This window comes from Lemur catta, chromosome 17, assembly GCF_020740605.2.
Source record: "Lemur catta isolate mLemCat1 chromosome 17, mLemCat1.pri, whole genome shotgun sequence".
In the NCBI taxonomy this organism is placed as follows: domain Eukaryota; kingdom Metazoa; phylum Chordata; class Mammalia; order Primates; family Lemuridae; genus Lemur; species Lemur catta.
In genome coordinates this window covers 7,128,492-7,149,928 of record NC_059144.1, presented here as the reverse complement: position 1 = coordinate 7,149,928, position 21,437 = coordinate 7,128,492, and the positions used below count along the sequence as shown (strand labels likewise).

General features: G+C 50.6%; 1 protein-coding gene across 3 annotated transcripts in view; it reads right to left on the bottom strand.

The window, feature by feature from the left end:
* RGS12 (regulator of G protein signaling 12) overlaps nt 1-21,437 on the bottom strand; it is a 139,391-nt gene that overhangs the window by 117,586 nt on the left and 368 nt on the right. The window contains exon 1 of one of the 3 annotated variants that reach the window (XM_045528226.1): nt 17,906-18,148. The exons of the other annotated variants lie outside the window; for them this stretch is intronic. Within the exon in view, the coding sequence (XP_045384182.1) occupies nt 17,906-17,926 (21 nt within the window). The 5' untranslated portion in view covers nt 17,927-18,148. Of the gene's footprint in view, nt 1-17,905; nt 18,149-21,437 lie in introns of those variants that run through there. 3 annotated transcript variants of the gene reach the window in all.

Sequence of the window (21,437 nt, the reverse complement as noted above, 5' to 3'; positions counted from 1 at the left end):
CCGGTTAGAGACTCAGCACCAAGGTTTTTATTGGGGGCTGGTCACAGGGATGCCCTCTGCCTGGCACATGCTGAAACTCCAGACCCCCAGGAAGTGGCAGGGGTTCAGCATAATCCTACTGTGCACAGCTGAGGCACAGGGAGCCTCTCGTCAAGTTCCCAGATGACAGCCCAGGCCAGCCTGGCACGCACCCTCTCTCAGACAGTGTTGGGCCTGCTGTGTGACTCTCTTCTGCACAGGACCCTTTAAAGGTCACTTTAAAAAGCAATACAATAAATCTACGGTCCCCAACTCCTGGGCTGCCGACCAGTACCAGTCCGTGGCCTGTTAGGACCAGCCGCACAGCAGGTGAGCAGCGGGCGACCAAGCAAAGCTTCATCTGTACTTCCACCGGCTCCCCATCGCTCACATCACCGCCTGAGCTCTGTCCCCCGTCAGATCAGCGGAGGCATTAGATTCTCACAGGGGCGTGAACCCTACTATAAACTGCACATGGGAGGGATCTAGGTTTCATGCTCCTTATGAGCACCTGATGCCTGATGACCTGAGGTAAAGCTCAGGCAGTGATGCTAGCACTGGGGAGCAGCTGCAAGTGCAGATTATCATTAGCAGGGAGGTTCGTGCAATAAATGTAATGCGCTTGGATCATCCCGAAACCATTCCCCACTCCAGTCTGTGGAAAAATTGTCTTCTACGAAACCAGTCCCTGGTGCCAAAAAGGCTGGGGACCACTGCAGTTAGCAATTATGTTGTGAAGATCCAAAATATAACAGGGAGTAGTTTTTTAAAGAGCACATGTTTCTTAAATGTTTTAAAGTTGTTAGAAGAGATTCTTGTGTCTTGGGATAGTTTCCAAAGACAGAGTCATAAACAATTCAAAGTAACAAAGTAATTTTTACACAAACACACACACATACACACACACAGAGCAAAAGAACTAAACGAAATGGAAAGTCTATTATTAGATGACTCCAAAAGTGGAGTCACTTAATGAAAACACTGACATACATACAGGATGCATATTTAAATAAAAAAATTTTTATATGCAAGAGTGAACGATGAATAATTTATCTGTAAATTACTACATTATTCAATATCTGAGTAGTGCTATATTACTAATTTCAATATTATGATGGGACATTTAACTATTTAATATTCATCATTAAAAATGTATATATTAGAGTTGGCCAAGAAACATGTTTTGGGATCTTCTCATTCATTGGCTCTTCTTCATGGGGTGTGATGGGCTGGCTGACAGCCCCTAACACACCCATGTCCTAATCTCCAAACGTGTGGATGTCACCTCCCCTGGCCACAGGAACTCCACCATGGCAGAGGTGATCAAGTTAAGATCTCTAGATGGGGAGACTAATGAGTGGGCTCCTGTAAGCACACGGTCAGAGTCAGAGGAAACGGCCAGGGCCGAAGGAAGCAGAGAGAGGCCTACAAGACCAGGCCTTGGGTCAGGGCACGTGGCCTCTAGAAGCACAAAAGTCAAGGAACTAGACCCTCCCCAGAAAGCCTCCAGAGGGACCCAGCCCTGCCAACAGCTCGCCTTTAGCCCGGTTAGACTGATATTGGACATCAGACCTCCCACACTGTAGGAGAATAAATTTATGCTGTTTCAGGCCACTAGGCTTGTGCTAATTTGTCTCAGCAGCCACAGGAAACAAACACTTCACTGGGGGTGAGAGGAAGGGAATACAGTGTAAGCAGGGAACAGTCTACCTAAAACACACTCAGAACTGCATCTGGCTCATGGCAGACAAACACATCCAAGTTGCTCTTGCTCCCGAGGTAACTGCAAGTGCTGGTCATCGCTGTCAACTGCTGCAGGGCCAGAGGCCAGCCAGCCCCTGCAGTTTCCTCCAGGAACAGAAAACCTCTGGCTGTCTCTTCCAAACAGTAATAGACACTGCCCCACGAGAGCCCTGATCTCCCAGTTTATATGCACCGTTATTTTGCGATTCACCTGACCACTGAGGAGCCCTCTCGCTGTGTGGTATGATGTGGGTTAACTGTCATCTAGGAGGCTCCCAGATATTTCTATTAGACTCCTGCCATGTTCCTCTCCTTATTAAAAATAAATTGCTTCTAATTCATAAAAGTAATATCCTAATACCTATAGTCACACTTTATAAGTTCAGGCTACAGTTTAATTTTTCCTTAAACTGTGTCAATTAATACTAAAACCAGAAGAACAAACAGTGAAATGCAGAAGAGCCTGTGGGGATCCCAACGCGGACTTGCACTCCCACTGTCCGGGCTGCTGGGGAAAGGCGGGTCCCAGGCCCTCGCTATCCCCCAAAGACTCAGATTCAGTGGGTTGCCACACCACAGCCCTGCCTTCCGTCAGGAGTCACAGCCACGTCACACAGCGGGTGTCCCTTGTCCCAGAGCTTAGGACCACAAGTGTTTCAGACTTCGGATTTTTCCTGATTTTGGAACATCTGCATATTCCTAATGAGATATCTTGGGGACAGGACCCAGGTCTAAACATGAATTCATTTATGTTTCATAGACACCTTATACAAATAACCTGAAGGTAATTTTATACAGTGTTTTCAATACTTTTTTTGTACATGAAACAAAGTTTGAATACACTGAACCATCAGAAAGCAAAGGCGTCACTATCTCAGCCACCCACGTGGTGTCTTGTCGGTGCTCACAAAGTTCGGCTTTTGGAGCATCTTGGATGAGGGCTGCTTAGCCTGCACTGTCTACCTTTCGTCATTCGTCACTCAAAACTGACTAGTGACCTAGAAACAAATAGTACTGCCATGACACTTCCCTATTGCTTTCCAAAGCTTCAATCTGGTATAAAACCTGACGACTTCCTCCACTCACACCACCAAACAAATGTCTGCCTCGAGCCTGGCAGCATCCTGAGCCTGGAGATGCAGGGGGTAGAGCAGACCCCCTGTGCACAGACCCGAGCACAGTCAGTCCCAACCGTGTACACATGCCTGGTGCGGGAGAGAGAAGCTAACCCTACTCAACGGAGAGTGTCTTGCCGCACTGAGGACAAGAGAAAAGGTCAGTAACAAGAACAAAACAGCAACATAATCACAGCCATGAATGGCGCCTGCCAGGCTCCGCGTGGGCCACCACTCTCAGGACCTAACACAAGTAACTGGGATCATCCAACACAACATCCCCCTGAGTTCGGTACTGTTATTCCCATTTTGTAGATGAGGGAATGGAGGCACAAAGATGTAATTTGTCTACCATCACACAGCTAATTAACGACAGCAGCGGATTTGAACCTGGCCCATTCTCAGCTCACCCAGACAGGGGGCACCTTGCACCCTTCCCAACTAGGACCTGCCCACCAGCCTGGCCCTATACTCTCCCATAGGCAATAGGTCCCAGCAGCCTCCTCCCAACACCAGAGCTGCCAAACACACCCACCCGGCCCCACCTCTCCCACAGCCCACATCAGGGACACACATGCCCTAGAAGACCCGACACCTGCCCCCACCGAGACGCACCCTTGCAGACACACGCTGGCCCTCCCTGTGTCCAGCCACCCACCAAGACCCTGCTGAGTCCCTGACCGCTCTCCTTTCCCTTCCCCAACCCAGCCTGACCTGGACCTGCCCTTCCTGACACAGCAGGACACGCACCACAGGGGATGAGCTGGCAGGTGCCGATCACCAAGGCCACTTTACTGGACCAACCAACAACACCTTCTCCACACTTTCATCCCTGCATGGGCAATGCCTGCTAGAACAACCCTCATCCTAACCTCTGGGTCTTGGCTCCTTTACTCCACTCAGGGCATCACCATGCACCAATGGCGTGCGGGACTCCAAGCCAGGCTGGCAGCTGCAACATAAGGAAAACAGTCCCTCCCTGTGAAGACCAGGGTTCGGACCAAGGGAAGGCAGCACACCCAGGAGTGCCAGCTCCCGCCAGAGAGGCCGTCCGAGAGCCACAGACAAGCAGGGAGTCTGAGCATGAAGGGCCCACCAAGGGCTGAGCAGGGAAAATGGATAAAGTGCCACAAACGTTCAGAGGAAAAAGGCAGGTCTTGTACAAAGCCACAAAACCCACCCCAGACTCCTGAGAACAGGGAGTGCCGGGGTCCACCGGCATGTTGAGAAGCACGCCCCTGCGGGCTGGCCGTTCTCACCAACGCCTCACGCCCAGGCCCTGTGTGACCAGTGTGTATTGTTAACTCCGTCCCCAAGACTTCCAACCTGTGGCAACTCGGAAAGGACAGGCTGACCAGAAAAAGTAGCATTTGCAAACTTGTCATCTCAGCGTGACAAGTGCTGCCCCTGGAGCAAGGCAGGCACTGTGCCCTGACTGACTCTCTCTCACCTAGGAGCAGAGCTGCTCACAGACACCATAAAGTGTGTTTCTTTCTATTCTCCCATGACTGAATGTGTCTGGCCCCGTCTAGCCGAGTGTGGGGGCACCACAGTTTGTGAGAGGACCCCCACCCATCAGCAGAGCAGACAGACAACTCTTCAGCCAGCTCATGATCTTCAAAAGCACCAGACAGGTGCTCTGTGCATGCCGCACACACTGAACCCAGAGCAGCCTCCAACATCGGACCACCTGGCCCTGGGGCAGTGCTGCCAAGCCACACAGCTCTAAGAACCCAGTAAGCACCCACAATGCTTAAGTGCCCATGGCGCCACAGCCCCTGTGCAATTCCTCTGCCCAGGAGCCCCCAGACACCCTAGGAGGGCTGGCCTGGAGCACAAACCCACCCTGGAAAGAAACACCCCCTGCTCTCTCAAAATGACTCTTTGGAACTTTGGAAGTAAAGAAGGAAGTGTGCTTTTTTAAAAGGACTTCTTGTCAGGCAGTATGTTCTGAGTATAGAATTTAACATCCCCTCCCTTAAACACCAGAGGCACTTAAAAGAGTTCTGTTAATACAAAGAAACAGGTTGCTATTTGTCCACACCCATCACACAAACTGTCACCTTCCCTATGCCAGGCATTGCTCCAGGCAAGAGGGAAAGAACACAGATGCCAAGGCCCCTGGGGGAGCCCAGCCTGGGGGAGCCCAGCCTGGGGGAGCCCACCTCTAGCCGCCCCACAACCGCCAAGAGGGAGCTGAGAGGGAGTCCAGGGGAGCATTCCAGGCAGAGCCCTTGGACTGCAGGGCCAGTAGCTGGAAGCCGGCCCTGCCATGTGTGTGACATTGGCCAGGTGTCCTCATGTGGGCTCAGAGGAGACCCAGGGCCCATTCCCTGAAGCTGTGAGGAGTAAATGGGATAACAGGACAGGTATAGCACAGTCCAGGTGGGCCACAGACTTGAGCTGTCACTGTCATTGCCGGTACACTACTGGCATCTGATGAGCCACAGGGCCTACGTGGATAAAGGAGGAGACAAGGCAACACCCTGAGGGCAAGGAGGTGCTGCCCATACCCCTCACCTGCACCCTCTCTTTTGGGACGTCCTCCACAAACCGTGCACTCTCCACAGAAGCCTCCCTAGTAAGCCCCAGCCATGGACACACACCGACGTGTGGTCGCGGGAGGTTTCTGTGTGCCCCACTGCGGGGCACTCCAGGAGGAAGGGCCAGGCGCACCCGCCGCACACCTGCAGGGAGTGAAGCAAGGAAGGCTGGCTCAAACACTCTGAACTTTGTCTAAGGCTCCCGACTTAGTCATTTCTACCCATATTTTCTAAATTTTCTGAAAAGAATAAAAATTACTTTTGTAATAAGGAAAAAATGTTAACTTAGGAGGGCTGGTGAGTTTGTATATGTAGGCCGTCATAATCATGAACAAAATGCTTAGTTCCCCCTTTTACAAAAGGCAGCATGGCCTCTCTTCCCCATCAGGGGGGCCCCACCCCACGCGCCGGCTCGGTGTGCACCATGGCCACAGCCGCATAGGCCCATATCCAGGAGACGCCACCTAATAGCAGGACATGCAGCGAGGGCCAGTCCAGCAGGAGGATGGCGGTAGGCAGGCATGCGTCTCCGTAAAGGGCACCTGAGCACGTGGGCCGGGCACTCCGGAGGAGTGAACACGGGGCTTCCCCCAGCCCACGCCCACCACCACAATCTGCTCAGCACCGGCTCAGGAAAGAGTGCGGGGAGGACAGAAACCAGACAGAAGACCGACCAAGCTCCACTGGGCACGTTTCCAAGCTGCCTAAAGTGACAGGGCCTTTTAGGCTACGGACAGAGAAGCTGGAGTCCACCCCCAACCCCTAACCCCAAGCACGTCACCCCATCGCCCCTCTCCAGACCCAGTTCCCCGGCAAGCACTGTCTGCCTCGTGCCAGGTCCACATCCACAGGCGAGAGACTCTTCACCCACCAGAGCCACCCAGAACGTTCCCCACACAAATTGACGCACAGTGCTCACAGGCGGGGCTCCAAAGGCCAGCCCCACGCCTGCTGCCTGCTCGGTCACCTGCACTGGTTCCCTGAATGTGACCTGTGGCAGCGCTGCCTACCTAACCGCCCTGCAGGAAACCCTGAGGCTGAAAGCCAGGGCAGGCTGACACCTTCACACCTGAGGAACGGAACACTCACCAAGAGCTTTCAGAGACCCGTAGCTGACTGACGGGCACCTGTTTATGAGCAAGGCAGGACAGAAAGCCCCAACATCAAACTCCAATTGTACCAACAGAATCTAAATGACCCAGGAGAAGGTTAGGAGTGACGCTCCACGACCATGGATGGCTCCCAGTTACACTCCCCCACACACCTGCACTCCCGCTGCCCTGTGGGGCGGCTCTCCCAGGAGAGCTCACCTGTATGTCTCCTTCTCACCTTACCCTCCTCTAAACTCATGTCATCGCCGTCGCACCTCCTGCCACCCGGCTCTCCTCTGAGCAGCCCACCGCCCATGGCTCCTGCTCACTGCTCACTCCTGCCAGCTGCTCACACCTCTGCTCCCGTCCAAGGTGGGGCCTACGCCCACATGACGTCAGGTGAAGACTGTTATGTGTAACTGAAGGAACAGACCAGTCCCTCTAAAGAGATTAAGTGTGTGCCTCATGGACCCTCTTGTGGAACTGGGCCTCTAGGAAGTTTATGGGCATCATTCCTCCCTTCAGGAGTACAGAAGGGCTCATCTCAAAGGCTTGTCTGATGGCGTGAACACCACTGAGACTCACAGGAGGCCCACAAAGTCTTTAAGAAAATTGTATCAGCAGAAACACTGCCAGCTTGAACTAAAAGAGACCAGAGGCAGTACAAAATGAAAAGTGGGCACTGGACCCCCAAAGTCCTACCGGCAGGAAGTGTAACTGTCTCCATAAGCAAGAAAATGTTTTTTAAATAGTACTTTTAGTTCCCTTTTGTTTCCAATGAGCTTTCAGCATTCACATTACGGCTAGAACTGGCTACTCTAAGTGGCCTCGAATTGGTGATATCGTGGACCTTGAGTTTTATCTCAGCACCAGTAACTTAGCAATTGCAGTTTCTTAGCAGACTCAATAAGATTTGCTGACCAAAACTTTGTAACTTTCTGATGCACTGATGCATTTCTTCTGAGTTTTTTCCCCAGAAATGCTGGAACCTCCGTGCAGCCACAAGGTAACTATTATACAAAGGCTTACACCACCTGTTTGTCCAGACAAGATAAGCAACACCTCAGCACAGACTGTGCCCAAGGACCAGCTGAGTCGACCATCCCCACATCCCCCCTCTGCAGGAATGACCAATATTAACCCCTCACTCGTTATACTACTAAAATCCCTGCCCTGAGAGAGACTTACCCACCATTTTTTGATCATGGGATGTATGTACTAACGTTGATTTCTCACTGCGCTTGCATGCCCTGCACTCACCCCAAACACATAGTGATGCTCACTCCCCCCATGCATTATTCATTTCACCTCCAATTTGAGGCACTTTACACCTCCCTCCTCCCAGTAGCATGTCTCCTGTGATAAATCCTTTCTTGTTTCACAATCCGCATTGTCTCAATAATTAGCTTTCTGTGAGGCCCTGGTGGGTTGGTTAACAGAAGCAGGCTGAGGAAATGGCCCAACTGCAAACAGGTGCCATCTGTCAGGAACAGGAGCGCAGCTCAGAGAGCAATGGGGTGCACAGAAGACACAGGAGAGCTATTATTCCCAAATCTTGAGACCTAATCAAGGAACCTCCAACATTTGCCAGGGCGGAGTTCAGAACCCCTGCACACCTATGAGTCCTCTCTGCACCCCATCTCCCCTCACCATGAGGGAAGGTCGGTTTACAGGGGTTCTGCTGTCTGTTCCGTGACCATATCATGGGTGTGGAGGATGGGCTGATCACTTGTCTCTTTAATCTGCATCTGCAGATCAAGACAGAGTGTGCTCCAGGAGCTGTTCTTGAGGAACTGCAACCGGGCACCTCGTCCACACCTGGAACCCATTTACCCAATGAGCGGAGGACTCTGAGCTGGTGTTGTCACGGAAGGATGGGGGAGGGGTATGTTTTGCATGTGGGAGGAACAGGAATCACTGGGACCAGTGGTGGATATGACAGACACCTCTGAGACAGCCCCATGACACCTTCTCCTGGTCACCCAGCCCTTGGACGTCCCTCCCCTTGGGCGCAGGCTGGACCTAGTGACTTGTTTCCAACACACAGAATGTGGCAAAAGTGATGAGCTGTCACTTGCAAGATCAGGTTATCAAAAGTTTGTCACTTTCGTCTTGCTCACCCTCATCCTCCTTCGTGCTGAGGGAAGTCAGCTGCCAGGTTGTGAGCTACCCTAGGAAGCCACCCCCCTGGCAAGGAATGGATGTCCCTGGCCATCAGCCAGCCAGGACGTGAAGTCTGCCAACAGCGCTATCAGTGACCATGGAAGTGGATCTTCTGAGGCCGCCAACTGCCACATTAGCATGTGTGGAAGCAAATCCTCGTCCAGTGCAGCCCTGGCTGGTGCCTGGATCACAACCCACTGGGAGCCTCACCAGACTCCTGACCACAGGAACCCGGAGACAGCAGACACCAGCTGCTGCAAGCTGCTGCGTTCGGGCACCTTTTTGCGCAGCAGTAGACAACCACTTATACATGTGGACGTTATCATTTCACCTGATGCTGTTCCTGCTATAAGTAAACACAAAACAGCACTGTCTGTATTCCTAGGTGGCAATGCATGATCAGTATTTTCAAAATGTTCCCTAAAATCTAATCTGTGATGACGTGACTGAGGAAACCACGCTGCAGGCACCAGAGACAACCTGACTACAGAATGGGAGAAGTTAGCTAAAAACAACTACCTCACGGATCACCATCCCACAAGCTAAGCCCAACTATCCCGGTTTTCAAATGAAAAAGGACTGGGGCTCCCAACACACCCCGGCTGCCTTCCTTTCCCACCGCACACGAGCAAGTACCTGTGTGGAAGGAGACCGCCCTGGAAGTACGCATTTCTAAAATTATTCATCTGGTTCAAAAGAGTCTGCCTCAATTCCTCGACAGCTTCAGCTCTCAAATTTGAACATAAACAGCCTCAGTTTAGGACGCAGGTCAGTAGCCACCAAAATTATTAGTATGTGTAGTTTTTGAATAATTTATTAGGCTAAACTGAAGAGTGCCATACTTAAAATGTTCCAGTTCAACATTTTGTCATTGTGCAAAGTTTTTGTGGGGGTTTTTTACAAAATGTCAATTCTTGAGGTTTTAACATTTCAGGTCCAAAGAAACCCAGAGGCCAAGAGCGGGACACATATGTAAGGCACCTCGAGTCTGGCTGTGGAGCAAGGCCCCTTTCTCCCTCTCCCAGCCTCAGAAAGATTCAATGCAGCAACACAGGGAAAAGAATTTACTCAAAAAGTAAAGACGTTCTTAGAACTAGGAAATATGGCAAATATGAATAACTAGGAGAGAGCAATAAGAGAGGAAAAGAAGAACCTAAAGACTGCCAACTTTAAAAATGCTTCATTTCTCTGAACACATCAGAAAATGAATATAGACTATTATTACAGCCAAGCAATAGCAACAGGAAATGGAACTCAGAAAATAACATAAAGGTGAAGAAACAATTATGCTAACATCATACTTCTCAAATAAAGAAAGTTAAAACGCAGGCTTAAGATTCTCTGGCTCCTTCTTCCTTCAAGAGAACATATGAGGGCACAGCTGTTGGGTGGGGGTCCCAGGCCCCCAGGAAGACAGGTCAGCTCAGCTCCTCCTCCCCCCTCCCTCAAGAGCAAGGTCGCGCTCGAGGAAGAGAGGGGCTTCTCCCCAGGAAAGGAGACCCTGCAGACTCCTCCATGTACCTAGAGCTCACAGAGCCAAGAGCCTCCAGGAAACAGGTGCGAACAGGCGTTGGAATATCTTTACTGCCAGTTCAGGACATCACAAAGATACAGGGGCCACTCTGAAATAACTTTTCAATTCATGTGACATAGGAGCACCTTCTACACATGAAGGGATGTGGGCAGGGTCTGACTGAGGGCAGAAGGCAGCTGGGCAGGAGGGAGGTAGCCCCCAGGCAGGGCCACCAGCACCGCAGCCCAGTGCCAGCCCTGTTCCCTCGCCCACCTTGGTCACCATGCCACTGCTCACCCCGAGTGGGGGCCACACCTCCTACTGGACGCCCTGGTGCCACCCACTGTCCCACCCACCCTGCCCTCACCTTCCTCTGGCAAACAGCCACCAGCTCGTCATCCCTCACCCCTGCCTAACACTTCATCCCACTGGGTCCAGCCTGACCCCGCAACCCACCTCAAGGGGCCTCCCTCACCTTGTCCCCTCAGTCAGACCCACTCCCCATAGTCCAGGCCATGCCGCTCACTCACTCCGCAGTCAGGAGCTGTCTGGTGGCTTCTGCAGCAGCACCAGATGAACAACTATGAACAGGCAACCAGCGGTGGCCAGACAGGCCGGTGCACAGTGCACAGCAGGCCAGGGTGGGGACACACGGGAGGGTGTCATTTGTGAAGTGACTCTCTGCTGAAACAGCGCTCCCTCCCACCCCTGCTGTGGCTCAGCTCACACCCCATGTCCTCCTTGGGTCCCACTCTGGCCGTGCCTGCCATCCACTCTCAGCACACGGGCATCTTCCTAAGGCCTATGGGCCTTTCAAACATGGAGCTCCACCCACACCACAGCCAGGATCCATCTGAGGGGCCACGCTCAGTCCTGGGCACCAACCCAACCCTGTAGCCTGTCGGGCAGAGCCTGCCCTGCCAGCTCCCTCGGCCCACTCTGGGCCTGGCCTGGTCACTAACTTATTGGGGATAGTGGACACAACTCCCCTCTGCCCTGGATGGAACTATGGAGTGACGTTCGATTCCAGAAACAAACTAGTGTTCAGAATCTTTGAAACATCAACGGTCAAACCAGCTCAATTTTCCTTTCCATTTTTATTTGATTTTCCCTTTTCATCTCCACTTGATATTCATTTCTGTTTGTGATTTTTAAACCTGTGCAAAGTGAAACTATAAATAGAGCTGCCAGATTTAGCAAACAAAAATACAGGACCCCAGTTACATTGAATTTCAGACAAATGACAAAGGACTTCTTAGTGTAAGTATGTCCCAAACACCACGAGGCAGCATCTTATCTGGTGAGCAGGTGAGTCCACCACACGCACTGGTGCCTACATGGTCTCCCGCGACCCTGCCTGGAAACACCACCACCATGCCCCAGCCCCCAGCCTCAAGGACAAGGCCCCAGCCTGCCAGGAAAGCCTGAAATCTGCTCTTCTCATCCACTCCTGTACGAGCTTCACCCATCCACCCACACCTGTTCGCCCCTCCGGGAGTCAAGAGGGAAAGACCCGAGCATCACGTCGCTATTTGCTTCACGTCCTCATGAGCCTGAGGAGACCCTTACTCTCAGCTCCCGACTCTCTTGAGGAGACAACGGTACTCTGCAAGCGCACAAAGTCCTGCTGCAGGGCAGCTGGGAAGACCCCATGGAATGAGAGAGGAGGGTGGCCAGAGCAGAGTCCCTGCCACAACCCTGGGGGGCTCCTCACCTCCCCCAGGTCTCAGCAGGGTTTGGTGGCACTAACACTGGCCCCAAGGGCACCAGGGCCTAATCCCCAGAACCTGCGAGTGTGAACTTATTTAGAAAAAGGGTCTTTGCAGATGGGCTTCAGTTAAAGGATCTTGAGATGAAGCAATGATGATGGATCATCCAGGTGGCCCTAAATGCCATCACAAGTGTCCTTAAAAGAGGGAAGCCGAAGGGAGATGAGACACAAAGACAGCTACACAGAGACAGAGGCAGGGAGCCTAAAGCCAGTAGGAACTGGAAGAGAGAAGGGTCCTTCCTGGAGCCTCCAGGGGAGTCCAGGCCCTGGTCTCCATAACAGCAAGAGGACACATTTCTGCTATCTCAGTCCCCCAGTGGGGGATGCTCTGGTGCAGCAGTCGCTGGAAACTGACTCTAGGGTGGGCCCAGCAACTCCTGCTCCTCCCCAGCCCACTGCCCAACCCTCACAGTGAGGATGCCGCCCGGCTGCTCAATGCTACATCCACAGGACCGGCCTTCTTGGATGGCTGGTGTGACTCTACAAACTCCCGGCCCTGCCCAAAGCACTGCCTGGGAAAATGCATCCTGGGCTGGCCTCTGTTGCACTCAGCTCCAGCGAGCCCGCTGCCCACCACCATCCCCCAATGCCTGGCGCAGGAGGGGCTCAAGTGGGGCTGGGAGGCCCGGAGGCACAGGCTGCCTTCCAGCAGCCGCCACCATCACCAGCATGGCAGCTGACATTCGCCGGGGCTTCCACCCCGTGCCCTACTGAAACCTCATAGCAACCTCATTGTTAGAGAGAAACTGTGCACAGGAAAGTCGTTCCCAAGGTCAGAAAAGACAACAGGGTGGGAAGAAGAACACAACAGGGAATGAAAAGGCAGGAGCTGCGTCTTTCTTCTCAGCCCCCAGGAAACCCCACAGAGCCAGCCTGGTGCACCCGGGCTAGGCCCAGGATCCAGGGCACATCTGCCTCTGCAAAATCACAGAAGACTGACCCACTGTCCCATCCTCAAGGCGCACATCAGAGGGAGACAGGAACACGGGTCTCTACCTCCACACCAGTCAGATCAGCCGAGGAGTGAATCTATTCCAGGCTAACACCTAGGCTCTCACAGTCAAGTCTTGTTAAGGGAAGAGTTTTCTTTTAGCTGGAGCAGCTCAGCCCCGACCACCTGATTCTCCAGGTGAGAAACAAGCCAACTACAAAAGACCAGGGCCTGACTGCTAGTCACAGTGCCAGCAGCTCTATCAGTAAACCGACAGTCTGCTATGTCCCCAACGGTGCTAAATCAAGCTCCAACCAGGGACAAAATATAACCACCACCTATGGAAGGTGCTGGAGAACTATGGGCAGCAGGCAGACACTGGAGGGACCTACCCGCTGAAAGAAGAGAACTGCACCAAGCAAGATGTGCATCTGTGCAAACTGGAGCTCACGTGGAAAGCCACATCCTCCAGCTTGAAGAGTCAGAAAGAGTCTGGGGATGGCAGGGTGGCTGGACAGTGAGAGGGATATCTCAAAAGGAAGCAGCTAGGGAGGGAGAAGTCCTGAATTCTGTTTGTAAACTCTGCCCAGGTCCCGGGCCAGCCCAGAACTGTCCACACACACGGAGGCTCCAAGGAGTCCAGCAGAAGGGGCAGCTGGAAGGTCTGTGGCACCAAGCAGAGAGTGCAGCAGAGATTTTACTTTGAGTCCAGACAAATTCACTTTCAAAACAAAAATCAGCACTCTTCAGAAAGAAAGAATAAGTCACAACAATAACCATCCACATGTCCAGTACACAATCGAATATCACCAGATGGTCAAAGAAACAGGAAGACGTGACTCAGTCAAAAGAAGCCAATAGAAATTAATCCTGAGATACCCAGGTGTCGAAATAAGCAGCTAAGAACTTTAAAGCAGCTAATACATTTGTTCAAAGATTTAATGGACAATATGATCACAATAAACAGATGATATATCACAGTAAAGAAATGGAAACTATAAAAAAGAAGCTGAGGCTGAGCGTGGTGGCTCACGCCTGTAATCCTAGCACTCTGGGAGGCCGAGGTGGGAGAATCGCTTGAGGTCAAGAGTTCGAGACCAGCCTCAGCAAGAGCGAAGACCCCTGTCTCTACGAAAAATAGAAAGAAATTATCGGGACAACTAAAAATAGAAAAAATTAGCCAGGTGTGGTGGCACACACCTGTAGCCCCAGCTACCCGGGAGGCTGAGGCAGGAGAATCTCTTGAGCCGAGGAGTTTGAGGTTGCTGTGAGCTAGGCTGATGCCACTGCACTCAAGCCTGGGCAACAGAGTGAGACTGTGTCAAAAAAAAAAAAAAAGTGGAAATTCTAGAAATAAAAACTACTGTAACTGAAATTTTAAAATTCACTTAATAAACTTAATAGCAGATTGAAAATGGCAAAAAATTATATACCTAAGGTGTTCAACAAACCTTGCGTGGGATAAATACAAAGGAAGCCCTCCTACCAACATCACAGTCAAACTGCTGAAAGCCACAAATAATGAGAAAAGTTTCAAAGCACATCACCCACCCACACCCAACCACCCCCACACACACACACAGAGGAGCAACACAGCTACAATGGCTAACTTTGTGTTAGAAACAGCAGAGGCCAGAAGATATTGGAACAACATAGGCAGAGGGCTGAAGAAAAGGAACTGTCAACCAACATTTTTTTTTTTTTTTTTTTTTTGAGACAGGGTTTCACTGTGTCACCCAGGCTGGAATGCAGTGGCATCATCACTGCTCACTACAGCCTCAAACTCCTGGGCTCAAGCAATTCTCCTACCTCAGCCTCCCAAATAGCTGGGATTACAGGTGTGAGCCACCATGCTCGGCCCAAAATTGTATATCCAGCAAAAATATCCTTTAGAATCGAAGGTAAAATAAAGACATTTCTGATCAATAAAAAAAAAGGGAAAATTTGTTATTAACAGGAAAGAAATGCTAAAGGAAGTTTATCAAGCTGAGAAATGATATCAGATGGAACTCATATTTACAAGAAGGAATGAAGCACACTAGGAATGATAAATATGTGGGTAAATATTAAAAACACTGTTTTTCTCAATTTATTTAAGATATACATGAATCTTTAAAGCAAAAAATGGAAAAATTACTGTCTTGCGTGATTTGCAACATACGTAGATACAATATGTATGATGACAGCACAAAGAGGGAGTAAAGGGAACTTAACACTGCAAAATTCTTACATTTTATGCAGTGTAACAAAACCAACTCTAAACAGACTGTGATAAGAAACATTTTTCAGACTACTAAAAAACAACACAAAGAAATACTGTAAAAAAGCCAATAGAGGAATTCAGATGGAATACTAAAAAAAACTGTGTATGTGTATACTTCATACGTATACTTATTACATATATACACGAATTTTTTTGAATATATACATTCAGTTAACCCAAAACATGACAGGAAAGAAAAGACTTAAGTACAACAAAAAAGAACTAATAGAAAACAAAGTGGTAAGCATAAATCAACCATATTAATATTCACATTAAATATAAATAAACTAAAAAACTAAAAGATAAAAGGCAAGGAGTGAAAAGAGTAGAAACAGGACACTGACAGTTGTTAAAGTTGAGTGTGAGTTACAAGGAGGGTCATTACATTCTTCTGATTACTCTGTATATATTCAAAATTTTCCATAATAAGCAATTTTTTAAAAGTCAAATTTGAGAATATTCCAAATCTTATTTGCGCTCCACACCTCAAACTGCTTTGGAAGTTGTGTCTATTGCTTATTTATTAGCTAATAAAAAGACTTTAATTTGGGGTATATTTAAACACCAAAAAATGTAAATGGACAAAACATTCACATTAAAAAGCAACAGTTAGGCTGGGTGCGGTGGCTCATGCCTGTACTCCTAGCACCCTGGGAGGCCAAGGTGGGAAGATACCTTGAGGCCAAGAGTTCGAGACCAGCCTGAGCAAGAGTGAGATCCCATCTCTACTAAAAATAGAGAAAAAGTAGCTGGGCGTGATGGTGCACCTTTGTAGTCCCAGCTACTCAGGAGGCTGAGGCAGGAGGATGGCTTGAGGCCAGGAGTTTGAGACCAGCCTGGGCAACAGTGAGACTCTGTCTATACAAAAAATAATTTTTAAAAAATTAGCCAGGTGTGGTGGTGCACGTCTGTAGTCCCAGCTACTTGGGAAGCTGAGGCAGGAAGATCGCTTGAGTCCAGGAGCTGGAGGTTGCAGTGAGCTATGATGACACCACTGCACTCCAGCCTTGGGATATAGAGTGAGACTGTCTTAAAAAAAAAAAAAAAAAAACAGCCAAAAATTGTCAGCCTGGATAAAAATAGCAAGACCCAACTACCTGCTTCTATAGGAAGCTCACTTCAAATGTAAGGGCACAAACAGATTGAGTAAAAGAATGGGAAAAGCTATAGCGAGCAAGCAGTACATGTGAGGAAGCTAGAGGAGTGGTCTCACCATCAGACCGACAGACGGACTCCAGAAGAAAGCCCAGTTCACAGGAGGACACAGCCGTTGTAGCACGTGCCCACCTAGTATAGAGCTTCAAAATGCACAAGGCCAAAACCGAAAGAACTAAAGGCAGAAACAGACAAATCTATCATCACAGGTGGAGATTTTAACCAGTCTCTCACAATTGTTAAAACAATTGTCCTCCCATGCAAAATCAGTAACGATACAGATCTAAACATTATATACTGTTCCTTGTACGGGCCAGGCACTATTTTAAGTGTCTGAATGCGACCTTGAATAACAATGAGGGAAAAAAGCCCTGGTGTCATGGAGGATGTACGCTACTGAAAAATAGAAAAAAAGGAAATTAAAAAACAGAATAAAAATCCAAAGTATCCTCCACTATTATCTTCTGAGAGATAGTATCTTACATTTCTAAATGAAGGATAAGACTTTTTTTTAAGTTAAAAGAATCAAAACAAAAAAGAAATCTGTAAAGTTAAAAAAAAAAGATAATTAAAATAAAACAATTAATGGAAAGGTTGTAAGACAATGCAAAGAAATCCCCGAGAGTAGCACAAACATCAGAGAGACCAGCAAGAGGAGAAAAAAGCTAAGAGAAATTAGAGAATCAGCCCAGGAGGTCCAACTTCCAAATAAACAGAGTTCCAGAAAGAGAAAACAGCTACACTGAGAGGAAGAAAACTATTTCAGAAATAATACAAAATCTTAGTCCCTCAGACAGAAGGGGCCGCACAAGTGTCCAGCACAATAAATGAAAACAGATGCCATCATCAGACACCTTAGAACACTGAGAAAAAGAGCCATCCATGAACTTGCAGCAGGGGAGGTCACATACAAAGAGTGGACGTCAGACTTCTCAACAGCACTGAAGCCAAATGCAGTGAAGCAACATCTTCAAAATCCTGAAAAAATAATTGTCTGGAATTCTATACCCAGCTAAACTAAAAGGTAACTGGAGAGTAAAATAAAGATGTTTTAAAAACCAAGGACAAAAAAAAAAAAATCTATGTAATGTTTGTAGGTATCAAAAGAGTAGGCTTCAGCAGAGCAAGCAGTGAGGCAGGACAGAAAGAGGCGGCAGACGTGGGACTCACCCAAGCCAGAGCGGCACACAGGCAGCTGGGGTGAGCGCCAGGCCCAGGTCTCACGGAAACCAGAACAAACTGGAAGAAAGGGGTCTCCCAAAAACAGCCACAAAAGCGGGTGGGGGGTGGCACCCCAGAAGGAATGAAAGACAGGTGGTCTCAACAGGCGAGTGACTGGCACAGACAGCCCGGGGTGTGTGAGAAAGGGCCCGCGCTAAAGGGCACTACTCGGCTCAACCATGAGCGATGCTTAGAGCCACACAATGTGAGCAATGGCTGCTGAGGCCACAAGAGGTGACATGATTAAGATGGGCCAAGGTGGGAGGGAAGGGGTGGGGGGTTGGGGGAGCGCTGAAGCCTCCTCTCAACCCCTGGGAGAAATCAAACGATCACATCTAAAATAAATTTTAAAAGGGCAGCTTAAACAGCTGTAAATACCTGAGAAAATAGCCGGCTCATCCAGACTGGGGCAAAGCAGGACCTGCTGTCGGATTTTCCACCCTGCCTCAGCCCTTCCTGGGGCACCCCAGAGGGCAGCCGGGGTCACAGCCAAGGGACACACAGGAGATGGAGAAAGACACATGTAGGAGCACAGGGCTTGTGTCTGAACGACCGTATGAACACATCGGGTTCACCATGATCACAGGTTTGGAGACAGCAAGGCTATGAGAAAGCAGAGAAAAAGGAAAACACGAAGGACAAACTCCTTGTGTCTTTTCTCCCCCATCGAAGTCCAGACCCTAGGAGACAGAGGAAGGGAACCTCTCACACAGCACTCCTCGCCTGGAGCCACGGCAAGGGGCTCCTTCCTGGACAAACCTGGTAACTGCTGGAGTGGTGGCCTCCCTGAAAACTATAGGTAAAACTGCACATGCACATGTGGAGAGTGTTTCTGAAGTGAGACTACAGTTCATCAGACTGCTGCGGGAGACGGTAACCACCACCTCCCGAAACAGCATGGATCGAGGGACCCCTCCCAGCCCTCCCACCACTCGCACTCACACCCTGAGCACGTATGTCTTGGCTTCCCTCCCGGATGCCTGCTCCCAGGACGGCTGCAGCCTCTCCTCACGGGCCGAGCAGTGAAACCGCAGGTCCTTGCAGATACAGGCCCCCCCCCCCCCCCACTGAGCAGCCTGGGGAAAGTGCTCCAGATGGCTGCTCTTCAGTACAGAATGGGAAAAACCGAAGTACTAAAAAGTGAAGTCAGAAGCATTGTGTAGGCTGAACATTGGTCCCCAAAGATATCCAGGTCCTAATGCCCACTGGGAACGTAATCTTAGATGGCAACGGGGACTTTGCAAATGTGAATAAGTTGAGGATCCTGAGATGAGGTTATCCCAGACATCTGAGGACAGAGAGGAAGACAGCGATGTGATGAAGGAAGCAGGGAGGGAAGGAGCCGTGGTGGGGCCCTGAACCAAGGCATGATGCGGCCTCCAGAGGGGCCAAGGGGAGCAAACGGGGCACATGTAGCCAGGCAACACCTTGGTTTCACCCACTGATACTGATGTCAAGACTTCTGGCCTCCAGAACTGTGAGAGCATATACTTCTGTTGTTTTAAGCCACTACATTTGTGGCACTTTGTTACAGCAGCGACAGAGACCTAATACAAGCGCAATGAGAAAGCAGAATGTTTACAGGAATTCCACCAAATTCAAATAAAATGTAAAATGCTCATGGCTTTACCATGTTTCGTGTGCTTGTGGCCCTGACCATGTTAAGTCATAACTAACACATTGTTTTCTTCCTTCAGCCTACCTGTTTGCTTGGCCTGTTTCAGACAAAGATAAATGTCAAAAGACGACAGAATCAGAACGCTAAAGAGCAACAGCTTCTGCTGCAGGCAGGCGAGGCTGGCAGCGGAGTGTCCCCTTCCTCTCATGGCCCCGAATGCTGGGTCAGGGCCGCTACTCCACCTCCAGGCCTGCCCAGCCCTGCAGCCTGTCTCCACTGCATCCTGAGCAGAGGGAAGAGCAAGTCAGCCCTGGGCTCTGGGTCCCCTCCTCTCTGCCAGGGGCTCAGTGCCCCCCTCCTCACCTCCCAATCCTCCCATGACACCGCCCTTAGGCCACCCTGCCTATCTGTCCTCCCACTGTTTCACCCTGCCACAGCCATCCCTCCTCACCAGAGAGAAACCCAAGCCTGCCTGAGGGCAGGTTCCAGCCTCTAGAGACTTCAAGGACAAAGCTGGACTTGCAGTTTTAAAGAAGACCCAGATGGGCGTGTGCACCTGCAGGCAGCACCCCAGCTCCAGGTTCGCAGGCTCAGCCACCCGCTGCCCTTGCCTGGACCACAGCCCTCCCCACCTGAGCAGCATCCCTGCCACCAAGGTCCCATGTCAGGCCCGGGCACTTGGTGTCTGTCACCTCAAGTCCCCAAAACCACTGGGTAAGGTGGGTATTTTTATACCAAGTTTTCAAGGAAAGAAACTTCACACTGTGATAATTACATTTCTGAATTAAAATTTAAACACATTCCTTCTCATTCAAAATCATTTTTGCTCCCCCCCTCACCTGGCCTAGTCTAGGCTCAGGTCTCAACTCTTTGGTGGGTTTGTAGAACTTTCCCCACGGTGGCCTCCCTGCTCATGAGCACCCTCACCCTCTTCTCCCCAAACCACCCAGCAGATTCCTCACTGTGAACTAGTGGGGCTACTGCCTTGCCTAGGAAGGCCCCCCCAGGGCCCATCCCCTGCAGGTCTCCGAAGGGCCCTTGACAGCTCAGTCCGGTACAGCCATGACAGTAACCCTCAAGGACTGTGGGGAGGGCTTCGGACAGAGCCACTCATAACCCTTGCAGTACCGTGAGGACACTGAGGCACAGAGGAGGTGGTCACCTGCCAAGGGCACATTCCCAGCAAGTGACCAGGCAGTTGAGAGGCGAGGTGGTCCACTCTAGGCCCAGCTCCCGTTCTATAATCCACAACTCTGGGGCTGGCTCTGTCTACACTCCACAACTCTGGGGCTGGCTCTGTGTACACTCCACAACTCTGGGGCCCCCTCTCAGTCTACACTCCACTTCTCTGTCTACACTCCACAACTCTGGAACCTCCTCTCGGTCTACACTCCACTTCTCTGTCTACACTCCACAACTCTGGAGTCCCTTCTCTGTCTACACTCCACAACTCTGGAGCCCCCTCTCAGTCTACACTCCACTTCTCTGTCTATACTCCACAATTCTGGAGCCCCTCTCTGTCTACACTCCACTTCTCTGTCTACACACAACTCTGGAGCCCCCTCTCGGTCTATACTCCACTTCTCTGTCTATACTCCACAACTCTGGAGTCCCTCTCTGTCTACACTCCACAACTCTGGAGCCTCCTGTCTACACTCCACTTCTCTGTCTACACTTCACAACTCTGGAGCCCCCTGTCTACACCCCACAATTCTGAGGCTGGCTCTGTCTACACACACCTCTGGAGCTCCTCTCTACCTACACTCCACTTCTCTGTCTACACTCCACAACTATGGAGCCCTCTGTCTACACCCCACAATTCTGAGGCTGGCTCTGTCTACACACAACTCTGGAGCCTCCTCTCTGTCTACACTCCACTTCTCTGTCTACACTTCACAACTCTGGAGCCCTCTGTCTACACCCCACAATTCTGAGGCTGGCTCTGTCTACACACAACCCTGGAGCCCCCTCTCTACCTACACTCCACTTCTCTGTCTACACTCCACAACTCTGGAACCCCTTCTTTTGCCTACACTCCACAACTCTGTCTACACTCCATAACACTGGGGCCCTCTCTGTCTCCACCGTCTACACTGCACACTCTGGAGCCGCCCTCCGTCTGCATCCCACAATCGGCCTGCACGGAGGCCGCAGCTCAACTGGAGTTCGGTCCCCAGAGGCGGCCCGTGCCCGAACAATGCGGCCGCCCGCCAGGTCCGAGAGGAAGTCCAGGCCCCGCCGCGGCCCGCCCCGGCCTCCTCTCAAGACCCCGCCGGAGGCCCCGCGCCGGGC